This window comes from Curcuma longa, chromosome 4, assembly GCF_044706935.1.
Source record: "Curcuma longa cultivar G26 ecotype Majalengka, Jawa Barat chromosome 4, ITB_CL_G26_1.1, whole genome shotgun sequence".
In the NCBI taxonomy this organism is placed as follows: Eukaryota; Viridiplantae; Streptophyta; class Magnoliopsida; order Zingiberales; family Zingiberaceae; genus Curcuma; species Curcuma longa.
The window spans coordinates 15,104,818-15,120,931 of NC_133864.1; the positions used below are offsets into that span (position 1 = coordinate 15,104,818).

The 16,114-nt window shown below is 40.8% G+C and overlaps 3 protein-coding genes across 3 annotated transcripts; 1 reads left to right on the plus strand and 2 right to left on the minus strand.

The window, feature by feature from the left end:
- Positions 1 to 42: 42 nt before the first annotated feature.
- On the plus strand, positions 43 to 925 carry LOC141826059 (protein CURLY FLAG LEAF 1-like). Its single transcript, XM_074713315.1, has 2 exons — positions 43 to 213; positions 518 to 925. Exons 1-2 carry the CDS (start codon positions 43 to 45, stop codon positions 923 to 925), a joined length of 579 nt encoding a protein of 192 aa, XP_074569416.1.
- Positions 926 to 1,917: 992 nt separating this feature from the next.
- LOC141827641 (uncharacterized) lies at positions 1,918 to 5,747 on the minus strand. Its single transcript, XM_074714931.1, has 6 exons — positions 5,509 to 5,747; positions 3,321 to 3,419; positions 3,133 to 3,241; positions 2,396 to 2,467; positions 2,269 to 2,274; positions 1,918 to 2,171 (listed from the first exon to the last, which is right to left on the minus strand). Exons 1-6 carry the CDS (start codon positions 5,700 to 5,702, stop codon positions 2,055 to 2,057), a joined length of 597 nt encoding a protein of 198 aa, XP_074571032.1. The 5' UTR covers positions 5,703 to 5,747; the 3' UTR covers positions 1,918 to 2,054.
- Positions 5,748 to 11,671: 5,924 nt separating this feature from the next.
- LOC141826128 (respiratory burst oxidase homolog protein B-like) lies at positions 11,672 to 15,176 on the minus strand. Its single transcript, XM_074713376.1, has 6 exons — positions 14,361 to 15,176; positions 14,241 to 14,289; positions 13,227 to 14,162; positions 12,836 to 13,150; positions 12,138 to 12,765; positions 11,672 to 11,932 (listed from the first exon to the last, which is right to left on the minus strand). The coding sequence occupies exons 1-6, from the start codon at positions 15,062 to 15,064 to the stop codon at positions 11,823 to 11,825; spliced, it is 2,742 nt and encodes a 913-aa protein (XP_074569477.1). The 5' UTR covers positions 15,065 to 15,176; the 3' UTR covers positions 11,672 to 11,822.
- Between the last annotated feature and the right edge of the window lie 938 nt (positions 15,177 to 16,114).

The window sequence follows — 16,114 nt, forward strand, 5'->3', positions numbered from 1 at the left end:
CTCCGTTTCCTTCTTTTCCAGGTTTCGCCGTCGCCTGTGGAAATGGACGTCCCTCACATCGACGAGATCGCCGCGTCGTTACGGAGTTGTTCTCTGGGCGGAGCCGACCGGACTCCGTCGCCGCCGCCGGCGCCGCCGCCAGAGAAGATAACCGTGGACTTGAACTCGGAGATCCCCCTTCCCTGCCACTGGGAGCAGCGCCTCGACATGAAGGTGCCTCTTCCTGCCGCCGTTTGTTTGTTCCAATCTGAATGCTCTGGCGTCGGCCACAAAATCCTATCTTGGAACCGATTCCGGCGTCAAAATCCTTCCTTTTTCTCTTCCCTGTATTACTAATCTGTTCTTATGGAGTCGATGTTATCGTTAATTAGTGATGATGAGTTGTTCATCCTTGACGAGAGCATCCTTCTCCTTGTGTTTTTTTTTTCTTGAAATTTTCCGATCAAAATGTGTGAATTTTCGATTTCGATTGTGTTAATTGGTTACTAATCTCACCTCCCGTGTTTTCACCGTGAAGACGGGGGAAATCTACTACATCAACTGGGAGACCGGCGTGAGGACCGTCCTCGACCCTCGCTCCGCCGGCACCTCGACGTATTCATCGAGCTACTACTACTCCGACGAAGACGAAGACGAAGTCTCCGGCACAAGAAGCGACAGAGAAGGCTGCGACGAGGAGGAGGAAGAAGAAGACGGCTGCGACGAGACAGACGATTCCGACGAAGACGAAGCCTTTGGTACCGGCGACAGCAGGAACGGGTGCGACGAGGAGGAAGAGGAGGAGGAGGACTCCACCGTCGACGACGGGGAAACCCTCATTGCCGCCGGCTGCAACACCTGCTTCATATACTTGATGGTTCCCAAGGGCGCCCCCGCCTGCCTCAAGTGCGGCGGCGCCCTCATCCACCTCGGCGACTACCTCTGAGATTAAAAAGGATCAGATTTCAAGGAACAAGCTTCCATTTTCTCCGAAGGGAATTGCTGCTGTTCCATTCTTTCGGTGGAGGGCTGGCTGGCTGGCTGTGGCAGTGGTTTCGTCGGCGTCCATGGAGGAGCTTGCGATCTCTGCGGATGAGATTTTGATTCCACATTTTGGGTGTCGGCTTTTGATCCTGCACCTGCTGCCAATCTGCTTGCCGCCTGAGTGCAGGACGTACGCAGAGAGATAGTGGAATTATGAGTTAGTTTTCTTTTCAATTTTTTTTTAAATTGAATTGATGAATTGCATTATGATGACTTTTAAAAACTGTTTTCAAATCTAAACCTATTACATTTTTAGAGGGGAAAATTACAGTGAAAGAAATTAAAAAACAAAGAAGAAGACGTATAAAGTGCTTAATAGAGATCATTACTGGAGGAATAGAATGGCATGGAGAAACTGTAAAAGCACAAGTAAATATTTTTTGGGAATTACTTGTGATAAAGGAATCTGGCCAGAAGACTGTAGCAAAAGCCACTGGATGCTCATCCACAACACAACAGAAGACAGTTCATCACAGTCTGGGGGTGTTTGCACGTTTGAGACTTCACCAAATCATGCACTTGATATTTAAATTTCTTTTACATTTTTGTTTTATATAAATTTTTTTTTCACCATGCAGATTAATTACACAGTAAAGATGAGTTGTAATTTGTAAATCAACTTACAACATAAATTGAAGAAAATAGTAATATTCGGATTTAATATTGGCATAAACTTAAAATGTTGGCCTTGCAAGCTGAGATTAATGCAATTGCTTTCAAATCAGCTTACAATTTTATTTGGAAGAGAACTTCAAAATCAAAGAGATTCTAAAAAACATTTATAAAACCCGGATGTTCTTTTGATAAAATATAACATGGTCCCCCGGCAACGCGAGCACCAAGCACAGTCAGTAATAACAAGAGATACTGGATTTTCCTAAGAGAACAAAAATGTTTCATCCAAAATTCAACCGAGTTATTTTGAGTAGTACTACAAAATAAAACAGTCAGAACTCTAGTTCTTGCAATAGGAACTGACGATACATTAGATAGCGATGAAAGTAGAAAGCACAGCCTGAGGATATTAAGCATCAACGCTTCTTCTTACTTGCCTTTGCAGCTGCCCTCGATGGAGTTGCAATGAGATAGATGAACAATCCCACGAACGACAGAACAGACACCAAGGATCCGTATTTAGCTACTAGCCTCTGCGTATTAAGGTTGGTTCTTTGTCAGGTGAATGAATAGGTTAAGGAATAAAAATATTTTTCAACTACCATGAAGAATCAGAAACCGTGAGCTCACCTTTGCCTGAAGTCATAGTTGGATCGGATCAGTTGTGTCAGTACATGGAAGTTGAATTGCTCATTATTAGATGTAAGGTAGATAGAACTAAGTAATAATTAGGAAAGTGGTTTGTGAATTAACTCACCCATTCAAACTTCTTTTCCGGAGGCTTGTCTGCAAGAACATCAATAGGCAGAATCGGGGTAGAATATGCTTCCTACATTAGGCGAACAAGTTATAAAACATTCAACCAGTGGAAGTCAATGAAATTTATTTTTAAGGATATAACAAGAATTCAGGGATAGCTAAAACCACAATTTCTGCTTTCATTATTGTTAACAATCGTAAAGCGGGTGCTAGCTATTAGAAGAGAATCCACTTTTTGGAAAATATAAATCAGTCAAACCAGTAACAAGAATAGAAAAGAAACTTTCTAGTTGAATCTCTTTCACGATCTATAGAGAAGTTCTATAAAGACTAAAAAAACAAAAATGCATTTCACATTCAATTCATAAATTTTTGGAATCCACATCATGCAAGGAGAGGTTGTTCTTGCTAATGTGAATTGAAATGCGAAAAGAAGTAAACCCAGAACATATTGTAGCATGTTTCAGAAATTATACAGGTACGAATTCTTTCATCTGCTGGTTCTGCAGTAAAATGACCAAGGTTCTTATATAGGTAACAAAAACATTTTACCATCCTAACAAATGTTAGCCTCATAGCCATCATGTGCATAAATTACTGAACACATGCCATCATGTGAATCAATTCTTATACATATTCTATGCCCCTTTGAACCTAAAAAAAATTACAGCATGGCCATGTAATGTATCACTCCAAAAGTTTACTTGATTGTAAACAGCATAAAAGCAAAAATACCTGCAGGGCAGCCTTTGTGGGAATGCGGAATTTGATAACAGCAGGAGAACCGTAGAATACACCCTTTGTTTTGGACTCCAGAACAAAAGAGTGAGAAACGGAGGAGCCACTAAAAGTAAGAAAAAAATATGTTGTCAGATAGGCCAATGAATTTATGATTTAAAAAAAGTGTCAGAAAATTTACTCACGCATCAAATTTTTCCCATGTATTTGATGTGTTTCCAGAGACGAGTTCAAACTTATCTTGGGACCAACTGTCATCTTTCAAGCTCACATCATAAGCAGTTCTGTGACATTAATGATTTTGACAAAGATTATATGAGAGAAAACTGTAAATAGAATACATATTACAAGAACATAGCAAAGATACACTCCAAAAATCACAAGGATTTAATGCAAAAATAAATAGATAAATAAATTGGTGAGATTTTCAAAAATGCCGGTCCCATCTAACTGTGCCAAGTACCCTGAATATACATAAACTGTATCTGATAAGTGGACCATCAACTTGCGCAAAGTGGGCATCCTACAATAATAGCTAGCTAATCAGCCTCCTGGGCATCACTCATCTATTTCCACCTTTTTATTTTTTGACATAAGCCAGTGCAAAAGGCTGCTCAACCAAGGACCATTACAACATTGTTCTGACAATTATCACACAAACAATCATCATGCAATAGGATATACATAAATGAAGACATACTATCAATAGCATTTTTATGTGTACCACAAGGTCACTTCTTATACCATAGTGTTGCCCTTGCTTAAAATGTAGTAATAATATCCAAAGATATTAATCAGTATATCTAACGTGACTTTTTTTTGTCATGGCCAGCTCAGTCAACAGTTACAAAAAAATACAGTATCACATAAAAAAGATTAAATCAGTCGCAATGCTGAAAGAGCATTATCCAACTGTAAATAGACCAAAACATTTGACTCAATTCTGAGCAACAGAAAGCTTTAAGGATATGAGTTAGTACAAATCTCTATTTGAAGTTAATACTTTTAAGCATTAAGATATCAATATGGATTACTTAAAAAATCTATTTCTTCTCTTATCAGGTTTAACATAGCCATGTGATCTCATAGTCAAATTAAAGTTGTATCAAGTAGGTAAACACATCAAGTAATTAAAAAAATGTCAATATAGTCATGTAAAATTATTTTGACTACCCCAGGGTTACTTTGAGTTTCAATCAAAATAAAGTTTGGGTGTAGTCTGGCATTGCTTGCAATGGTAGACAATAATTAAAGGCTATCAATGGAAAGATCTTCAGAATCATTTTAGTACGGAAGACGAGTCTCATATATATAATTGTGATAATTTCTCCTTATCTATGGTTTTCTTCAATTAATTCATAACTTGACAATTTAGTAAGCAATCCTAACTACATCAACTGAATTACTCTCCTTCTTTTTATATACACACAATTTTATGTGACAGCAATTCCACCTTAAAAGTTCAGTCCTTTTTAAATTTTTCATTAAAAAAAAGCTATTAGATTACTAAATGAAAATTCCAATTTATTGGAGTCAAGGCATGTGATACTATATAACCCAACCCATAACCTAACACCTGCAAAATCATTACTTGGAGCACTTGCCCCTTAAAGTTGCAAATAAAATCACAATTTAGTAACTAAGAATAACTTATCAAGTTCCATAAGCATACCAAAGAACTTTGATAATAATTGCATGAATGTACTTTGCATAAAAGAAAAAAATACACATATAAATATATACATGGACATTTCATTGAACATGAAAAATTTGATACAAAAATAAGAAACAGGCAACTCGCTAACTTAGAGTCACTTGTAGTTTTTTGTTTCTCAAAATTTCTCCAGAAGAAGTTCATTTACTGAAATATTTAATGAATGAACAATTTTCCATCATTTTTTGATTTCTAATGCAAATCTATTTGGGGAGTTACGGAGTGAATCATCACAGACATAAATCGCCCAACTTTTCCACGATCAAACACAAACTAAACTCTTGACATGTGAAGATGAACGCTCAGGGCGTTAGAATTTTATATCTATAATTGGGTCATAGCCTTTGGACGAATCCCTAACCGCTATGATTATTATTATCAGCAGATCCGGTGACAATAGGCACAGGGAAATGACATATTTGATTCTAAGCCAAGGTAGGATTTCAAAGAAGGGAATTCCAGTAGAACTCGATCAGTGATCGATGAACAAATTTTGAAAGAAAATAATAGATGAAACTGATAAACAGTATCGATAGAAAATTGTAAGGATGATCGGCATCGTGAAGCACGGGATCCCGTTAAATCAGAAGATTAATATTACTAACATCAAAATTCCACAAATTAAAAAGAAACAAATAGATCATCGAGGTTTATCTCACGAGGATCCTTCATTGTAGAGGTCGATCGAGACGGATACACGCTCGACGCCAGATTTGAGCCTGGTGAGGCTCGCCTTCTTGTAAGCCACCACGAATGGGATATCGGAGTCAGCCAGCGCCACTGAAGAGGCGGCGAAGAGGATCGCCGCGACGAGGAAGAACAGGGAAGATCCCGATCTAGTAGCTTCCGCCATACCTAGGGTTTCGAGTTCCGTGGAACGCTGTCAAATGGAAAACGAGGCTACAGGGGCAGTATTAATTCGCCGCGATTTCCGTTGGATTTATGCACTCAAGCCCCCAAAAGTTTTTCTTTTAACAAATAATTTATTAAATTTCAATTGTTTCCAATTTGATAAAAAAAATTAAAACTATTTCAATTCAATTTTTTTTGCTGATTATTTTGTTTTTAAATTTCTAAGACCGTTTAATATTTTTTATTGAAATGAGATTATTTTAAAAAGTGAGGAAAAAGTGAGAGGAAGCAGGAACTGGAAGGCTCTGCCATTCGCATCTTCAAAATCCCGTTCGATTCCAGTCTCTTCGTGCGAAATCTCCGCCTCCGATCTGCAGAGAGAGCGGCATTCTGCGTCCTCTTCATCTTGCTGTCGTCTCCTATCGAGATGTTATTGTCGGAGAACGGCGCAGGTGAAGAACATGTGGTAAGGTTGGAGCGGGAATGTGCCATTCCGCTGCTCAAGCCTAAGCTCATCACGAAGCTCCCAGTCTCATAGGTATGCGATCCGCTGCATTTTTTGATAGAGTTTTCGCGTGTTTCGTCTCTTGCGTTTGATATGCTCGTCTTCTTCTTCGCCTTTGCTTGTGGCTTGAAGGTTTGGTTTCTGCGAGTTGGCTGTGTTTCCGTGAAAGCTTCCTTGTTTCTCCTCGCTATTCATTAGTTTAAATGGAAAACAGAAACCTGGATTTTATGCATGCGGATTGGGGAAGATTGTTCATCAAAGGTTTTACTCATCAGTTTTAGAAGGATACGTTCAATTTTTCTCATCCTTACCTCGAGGATGCCAAAGTTGAAATCAGGGATAACAATTCTATGTCACTTAGACCAGCTTGAAACTTGTTTGCTCTAGCCTAAAATAAGTACAAATCGCACTAAAAACGGGCGAATGAGGATTATTTTTCTTCGAGTATTCTGCTTCTGGATTGGGTTTATCTCCATTATTCTGGTAATCAGATTGCCCAATGTACCTATCTCAATTAATTTTAATTGTATAGTATCCAGAAACGACCATTGAAGATATAATTTATCATGGAACTGAGAAAGAGTTCTCAGATATGATTGCTACTATGCTAAAAAATGTCAAGTTAAAGAAATCATATAACATATGAAGTTAGGCTAGTAGTTGGATATATGAAACATTTACGGCATATATGAAAATTAATTTTACCTATCAAACTTGATGCATCAAGAAAAGAGTGGGATTGGTAAAACGTGATGCTTAAGTGGTCTACTTAAGTGAAATAAAGTTTATGTTCAATCTTTCATGATTAACAGCTATGTATCAATTCATGAAACGAGACAAAAGTTTTTCTAAATTTAGATCTGTATGTTTAAACAATAGAGTGTTGAATTGAATGTATCTCGTTTCTTAACTTCATTTGTCAGAATGTTCTAACAAGTGCCTTACCTTTTTTTTTTTTTACCAATATTACTACTATGTATGTTTCGGACTTTGAAACTTTTGCCTCTATTCAAGCTCAGAGCATTCAACTGACCAAGCTGAGTTTGTAAGCTTTGCAAGACGGTTGAATACTCTATTGGCACATGGTACCTTCTACAATTTGAAGATTTGATGGTACCTTCTCATGTTCTTGCAATATTTATGAAAGACTTTGTGACCAATGACTTTTGTTAAAAGATATGCCTAATCACATTCATATGCATTGAAGTCAAGTGTCTCTATATACTGATATAACAACTTTCATGGATCAATTTCACTTGTTTCTTCTGTGTATGCAAATGAAAATTTCCACATATTCATTGAACTATTGTGCCTGCAGCAACTATATTTGTTGTTTGACCGTGCAAATGATAATCAGAGATTGAAACTTCAGAACATGCCTGCTCAAAAGATTGATGATCCAGAACTAAAATTCCTCATATTTTTCCAGGTTTGTCGATTTCTGATTAACTTTTGTGTGATGTAATTGTTCCTAATAATAAGATGAAAGCCAATCATCTTGGTTGAGAAAAAGTATAACAATTTAAACTATTGCATGCAGAATAGGATTCAAAATTGTTGTCTCCCAAACTCTCTCTCTCACACACATTTGCTTTCCAGTTGAAGCAGACTAACACCTCATATTTGCCTCTTCTCTGATTGATGCAGGTAATGGAAAAGAACAATTTCGAACTAGTTATCGATGAGGAGGTTGTAGTTGCACAATCTGGGCAGTATCTCTGAACTTTCCAGTCAAAGTGGATGAATGAGAGGTTCAAAAGATGATCCATCAGCTTATACTGGTTCTTCATATTACCTTGATAGATTTCCTGGGTTGCAGCTGGACAACAAGCTTTGACCAAGGTATTTTAAAGATCATCCTGATGAAAATCTCTGTCCTCTCTGATAAGGTATATATTGCATGTTTCTATGCACTATGTTTCATTTGTCTCTTGGAAATTAAACAAAAAGATTTATCTCAAATTTTGATGTCATCGGCAAAATTTCGATTATACATCTTGTTTGGCATCATATATTTATTATGAAATAGGTTCTTGTCATTTTCATTAATTCATACAAGACATTAAACTGACAATACCACTTTTTGTATAGGCATATATTCTTAGTTTAAGGTTATCTTTTGATGGTAAAATCAAATTCCATTACCTTGATTATGAATATTTACTTTGGCTGTAAATTTCCAGTTTTGTAGTTTGGCCTTATGTTTGGTATTCCTTATTCTTCTGACAACTCTTGTTATATTTTCCATAAAGCTTGGAGAGGCACCAAAATAAACATTATACGATACCCAAGGGTAGAAGAGACTAAAACAAAATATTAGACAATAGCTTTAAGGGGTAAAAGGAAGCTTAGACGATCATTTCTTTTACTAAGTTCAATGCTTAAATATTTACTTCTTCATCCATTTCTAAGCACAAGCTGAACTTCAGCTAGTTGCAATTAGTGTGGGTGTCTGACAAAAAAAACTTCCAAGTATCAACATTGCAGCATGTCATTATTTATCCACGAATATAGATCATTATAAATAATACTATTCTCATGTGACTAAAGTCTTGAACCAATTTCTTTCTTATAAAATAGAGGGCTGTTACTCTTCCTTCACCTTCAATGTTTTCTTAACTTGGTCCTTTCTGTCCTGGAATTACATTATTTTTCATCGAGGAATAGGAATCGACCAGACAACAGATTACTTTATTATGGAGAACTTGGATATTCTTAATATTTGGACAAATTTTGAGATTTGCAGGGTAAAAAATTTATAAAAGATGTCTCTTTATTCTAAATAAAGAAGTGCTCTCATGCATAATGATGTGTTAAATGACTTCAGGCTTCGACTGTTATTCTAAAAATAAACAAGATCGGTGACCAGGAAAGAAATCAAGAAATTTGATACAACTAGTGCTGATTCAAATAAGAAAGGTATTTTTGTTGAATATGTTCAAACTGAGAACATGGAACATGAAACTCAGTATAAACTATCAATCCACCTTCTCTTTCCAAAATGCTGATTCAAACACAACTTGCATGAATGAAATCATATCTACATGATTTAATGTGCAGAGATGGCTTGAAACTATTCAAGCATGTGCTAGACCTTACTGTAGAATTGGACTTAGTAACCTGGTTCATATGTTGGGTTAGATCTTTACAACAAATCTATTTAGCAATGTTAAATCATGCCATTTTCTCCCAATGAGTATCCATCTCTAAATTCATCTGCATAAGATCAAGTTCAGTTTCTATTTTGAGACAACTAGTGCTGATTCAAATAAGAAAGGTATTTTTGTTGAATATGTTCAAACTGAGAACATGAAACTCAGTATAAACTATCAATCCACCTTCTCTTCACAGAATGCTGATTCAAACACAACTTGCATGAATGAAATCATATCTACATGATTTAATGTGCAGAGATGGCTTGAAACTATTTAAGGATGTGCTAGACCTTACTGTTGAATTGGATTTAGTAACCTGGTTCATATGTTGGGTTAGATCTTTACAACAAATCTATTTTGCAATGTTAAATCATGCCATTTTCTCCCAATGAGTATCCACCTCTAAATTCATCTGCATAAGATCAAGTTCAGTTTCTAGTCTCCTATTAGAATTCACTGAATTGGTGTTCACAACTGAGCAGGCTACTAAATCAAAACGTGCTAAAAACAGTTGTATTATTCTTTACGAGTCTGTGTTTATTAGAATAAAATTATGAAAAGGTTATCTCGTAGTTTAAAATTTTTTCTAGCTGTAATTTTTGAAACAAATCAGGATGAAGAGGAACCACTACCTAATCACTAAAGTAAAATAAGTTTATTTTTAAGTCAGTAGGTTGTCTTTAGCAGTATTTTTTTCCTGAAATAACGCAGGTTTCAGCAGAACTTGACAGCTTACCAGAACTTGTTCAATAAATTAATGTTTGATAAACAACTTGACAGTGGAAAATTTTGGCTTTTTCTTCATGAGGAAACTCTGTTTTCTCAAATAGCATTCTAGTTGGGATTAACATGACTTTTTCTTCATGAGAAACTGCTTTCTTTGTCAAGAGCTGGATTTGATTCTGCTTTTTTTGGCTGTTGCAATGAGAAATATATACAAGTTTCAGTTTCAGGACTTTTACAGTACATCAATGGTCATGTTTACCTAATGCTCATGCTATAAAAAAGATCTCGTATTCAAATTAATTGGTCACATATACAAATAGGGACCGATCACCACAAATTATTTGCTTATGTGGGAATGAAAATTCTGGAACTGATCTGTATATTTGATTTTCTGCTTTCCAAAGTTTTCAGGTTATTCTTTTTCTTCTAAATTTGTTTCTGCTGTGTATGCTGTACTAAATCTGTATTTCATTTTTGCAGTTTGGTAGGCACACAGCTTGTCATCTAGACGTGATGATTAAATTGGAGAGCTGAGGCGATGCTGATCTCAAGAGGGCATCATCCTGAACCAACTGGTAAGTCTGAAATCAGTGCTTCTTTCTTCACTAAAGAGGTTATCTTTTATCTTATTTTCAACCTTGTTAGGCCAATTGTATCCTATCCTGCAATTGTTTGTTCCAAGTAATACATATTTAGTAGAAATGGCAGCATATCTAGGAAATATAACAGGACACGAGGACAAAACCACTGATTGCCTATCACAATAATGTTGACCAATGGGAATTTGTCGTATGCTTTTATACTGTCGCCATTTTAATCAGTACCCACCTCCAATTGTTTCCTGATTAGTGGATTACGTCAAATTGCATTAATGTCCATGCACAACCTTGTTCAGACACCATAATGCATTAGCATCTGTATGGTCATCCTCAAACTGCAGCTTCCTTTCTTTTTGACTAATTCTTTCCGCGTTTTACTAGAACACGGTTCTTGTATTTGATTTTGATCAAATCACGTCTCAATATTGATCTTTAATCAGATTATTTTTCTTGTATAAAATATTTTTGTATTATCTTTGATTTTCAAGTTCTCTAAGAAAACTTCCAAATGCAAGTTATGGCATGATTTTAAACAACAATAGAATGACCCAAAAATTTGTATACTGAAACACATTTACGATAGCTCTTTGCATCAGCTGACTGGTTCTCCTAGATGTTATTCTTCTGCAATGGCTTTGACGATGACTTAACATTGTCGCATAGCGATTTATTGGGTGTGATTTGGTCAATAACACTGTTGAATATTTCATTGATTTTTTTTCTGTCTTAGAAAAAGAAGATGCTCCAATATCCATTTAAAATCATAACAATTGGCAGAGCTTTCGCCACCATTCCTTTGTTGTATGATTGATCGCACAAGCAACCTTCTCAGTTTTCTCATGCCTTTTATGCTCGTACCAATTTTTTCTCCATCAATGTCAGCGTCCATAGATGCCAATTAGCTTACACCCCAATAGTTTCCTACAATTGAGAGGCAGCAATCACTGACCTCATCGTTTAATCATTTTCAGTCTGAGACAGTTAGTTAACTAATTTCTGAACTGATGGTTGCTTTCTTCTTATCTCTTACTACACATATTAGTGTACATTGTGTATTGCCCATGTGAACTATAAACCATAAGAATCTAATCATATAAATCTAGAGACAACTCCACTGCTCTGACAAAACTGATGCATCAAAAGTTTTCTTTATGGAACTCGAACTTTGTGGTGGTCTTGTGTGAGAAATCCTGCGCTAGATGCTGTAGTTCCTTCGTCAGCGTCGGAGCTCCACAGTAGAACACACCTGCAACATCCAAAGCCCTTCGAGTTACATTGGAATTCTAATATTTTTTTTCCTTTATAATTCAGAATTTTGCCGGATTAATTCTGAAGAAGAAGAAGGTGGACGGCTGTTTCGCACACCGAGTCACTTCAAAGCGCAGGTAATGCACGTATTTAGAATAAATTCTAATGTTAATCTTGTGAAAAGTTTGTGTGATTGGGCTCACCGACGCGTTTGTCGCGGTGGTTGAGCGCGATGCGCTTGTAGACGCTGCGCCAGTTGGGGCGGGCGAAGTGGGACTTGACGCGCGTGCCGGACACGACGTCGACCCCGCTCTTGGCGTGCTGCAGCGACTGCAGCATGGTGATGAGGGCGGAGCGGGCGTCGCCCTCCTCGTACACGCTGGTGCAGTAGTTGTGCAGCTCGATCACGCCCTTGTTGTCCGTCTCCGCCACGTCGTTCATCACCCCCCGGAACCACTCGAACGACCCCTGCTCCCGCGTCACCCAGTAGAAGTACGCCCGCCGCGTCTTGAACGACGCCGTCGATGCCCGGCTGACGTCTCTCTCGGCGTCGCTGCCGCCGCCGACGCCGCCGTCTTCTTGGCCGAGCATGAGCGAGTCCAGCTCCTTCATGTTGTTGACGATGTCCTTGACGATGCTGATGAAGGGGGTGGCGCCGATGCCCAGCCCCACCAGCAGCACCACCTCGTACTTCTTGTAGTCCTGCGCCGGCGCCCCGTACGGCCCGTCGATCAGCACTCTCGGGAAGCTCGGAGCGAGTCCGTTGCTGCTGCAATCATCGTAGTCTGCTCTCAGTAGCCCACTCTTCCCTCCCATCGGCGGCTGACAAACCTATATCGCAAAACAGAGCTCAAACAGACCTACCACTGGAAATCTAAAGCAATGACTACAGTGCACGGACCTGCGAGAAGACAGCCTTGAGTTGCCGAGTCCAGTCGCCGAGCGTTCGAATATGCACGCTGATGTAGTCGTCCTGTGGAGCAGAGGTGATGGAGAATGGATGCCACTGGAAAGGGGAGACGGCGGCGCAGTTGACGAAGATGTACTGCCCGCTTCTATACTTGAATCCCTGCGGCTTGGAAACGTGGAGCGCCAGCACATTGCCGGGGTACACCGCCACCTTCAGTATCTTCACCGCCCTGATGCTCGATCTGAACGCCCTGATCAAACGTTCGCTCGCGTAGAGGATCAACGGAATCGCCAGGTACATCCATGTCTGGGAGATGGAGTCAGTGGATTGAGAACAGGGGAGGAGGAAAGAAGAGATGCTTGGTTTGTTTCAGTGTGCGCACCGTTCGCTTGTACCATTTCTTGGTGAGGTAGAGGAAGTAGCCGTGGACGATGAGGAGCGCGTAGACGACGACGAAGAGGTGGTGCGAGTACCAGAAGGCGTTGTAGCCGGTGAGGCGGTGGAAGGGCTTGGGCAACCGGACGCGGCCTCGCCGGAAGTAGGGCGTGGCCAGGGTGAAGGCCACGGCCATGAGCACCACCATGACGATGCCCGTCCACCCCTCCGTCCCCTTCACGAACCACCAGTAGTCGTCCGGCCGCGTGTCGCCGAAGAAGTCCGTCATCGAGCTGTAGTACTCCTCGTCGCTCGCGTGGAGCAGCCTCGGGAAGTCGCACGTCAGGTGGGAGATCACGTGCAGCCCGACGCCGACGGTGATCCCGACGGCGATCACCTTGTGGAAGTTGAGGTTGTCGTCGAAGGGGAGGACGCGGCCGAGGCGCGTCCTGGTGCGGAGCCAGGTGATGGTGTTGCGGCAGACGGGGAGGAGGATGAGCGCCATGTTGAACTTGAGCGTCTCCGCGCCGCCCTTGGCCACGCACACGCAGGCGCCCATGATCTCGTACACCGCCCGCCGCCGGTACTGCACGTACTTCCAGGCGAAGAGCCCTGCGCAGATGCAGAGCCACAGCGCCATCACCCACACCCGCTGCCAGTTATCCTCCATGAAGTACCGGAACCGCTGGTACCACCGCCGCACCAGGTTCTCCTCCTTCGCCGGCCGCAGCTTCTGGCTCAGCAGCTGGCTCAGGTTCCGGCTGTTCGTCGTCCCGATCTGCATCGACTGGCTCGGCATTTGCAGCAGCAGCATCTCCAGATTATATATCTCGATGTAGCCGCGGTTGTCGGGGTCCAACTCCTCCATGATCAGGGCGGCGTACTCCGTCGCCTGATCTTGGATCGTCGACAGCTTGTTGGCCGATGCACTCAGCGAGATCAGCTGTTGAATTATTCAAATTCGTGAGTTTAGCTGCTCATTATCCTTGAAAAAAGAAAGATGAGCAGTTGAGTTAATCACCTCCTTGACCTCTTCCTCTGTGATCCTTCCGTCCAGGTCCTTGTCCAACCTACTCAGTAGATCACGTTCATTAGTTGCAAGATTCGGTGTGTGTTTACTAATTAGGGTAAGAAATCGTACATGTCGAAGAAGGTTTGGAGCCTGGAATCGAAGCTCTGGTCGGCGATTTGATCCCAGAACTCTCGCAGCTCGTCCTTGGTGATCTTGTCGCCGGCGATCCTTCGCCTCCTCGCCAGGGCGTCGAACAGTTCGCCGGCGAACTCCTTCGACTCCTTCATGCCGACGCACTGCCCGAACAGGGAGCGGTGGAGTCGCCCGTCGACGGCGAGCTCCTCGAAGCGCTTCTCGACGGCCGGCCACCCCGCGGCGCCGGTGGCCTTGGTGATGAACTTGAGCCGCTTCAGCGCGTGGGCCGCGGCGGACTTGGACCGGTCGATGGGTTCCGCGACCGGTCGCTTCGTCAGCGACGCGAGGCGGAGGAGCCTCTGGGACACCTGGCGGAACCTCGACGACGCGGAGGACGAGGCCGAGCGCCGCTCCAGCGTCCGCGCCAGCAGCGACATCTCCGAGTCCTCCGCCGCCTCCGCTCCGCCGGCCGTCTTGACGCTGTGCACCGCCACCGCGTCGTCGCGCACGTCCAGGGTGATCTCCACGTAGTCTTCTTCGTCGGCGCCGGCGGCCGAAGCAGAGAGGCTGAAGCGGGCGCTCCTGCGGCTGCTGCTGCTGTTACTGCGGATGCCGCCACGCTTGCCGAGAGGGCCACTGAAGCCGACGCCATCCGTGTTGCTGGTGTCAGTTTCCCGGTGATCATCGACGGTTCCCATCACAGCTTCAATCGATACCGAGGAAAGAGAAGAAAAATGAATTCAATCAAAGGAAAGATGTTCTCTGGCGATGGAGCCGATTCGATTGGCGTGGTATATATCCACAGGGTGAAGAAACGAGGCCGCGGATGACGTGGAGAGAGAGAGAGAGAGAGAGAGAGAGAGAGAGAGAGGGAGGAGTTAGGTGAGGACAAGGAACAGGGGCACAGGAAGGGAGGAAGAAGGTTGTGATTTTGGTTTGACCAAGGCGAGTCAACGGAGGGAAGGGGAGTTTGACCCCATATGACATTAGCGGCTTGACTTTTCTCATGTCTTTTTTTTTTGGATATTAGAAATTTCAAATACCAGGACCATTATGAATTTATGATTTGATCAAACATGATATATAATCACTTAATTGAATCTTTAATACTTTTCTTCTACTTCTTCTTCTTCATTATTATTATTATTTGTAGTAAATGTGTTCAACAGTTTGAAGCATTAGTTCTAGGCTCTTGTCGACTAGAAAGTAAAAAATGAATTAAAAAATTATATCACTTTTTCTTATTAAAACTATTTTATCAATATCTTCTTTGTCTTTCCTCACCTTAATGTATTTTCCTCATTTTTTTAAATCCTGATTTTCCTCGTCTTTTTAAAATCTTTATAGATCCGATTAATCAAACACAACTTTACTCTTGTTAGAGCATGTCATGAGGACCGTATAGGATTGTTAGGGTGACAGATTCCACTTTTTTACAGAAAAATAAAGCATGTATCATGAGAAGACAATGTCCTCTTCCATCATAGTCAACTGTAGTTTCTCGATTTACCTCCTCATAAATGATTGTAAGGTCAATCGTGTGAGACTATTGAAATGATGAATTTCATCTTTTGTTAAATAAAAAAAAACATGTCACGAGGAATAAATAAGAGGATGATAATTTAAATTGTGTATAACTTTATTGCCTTAAAAATTATATATATATATATATTTAACACAATACATACACTAACAAAATAAATGGTCGAGATTTGAGTGGAACAACGTAGAAGCTCAACTTTCAAACG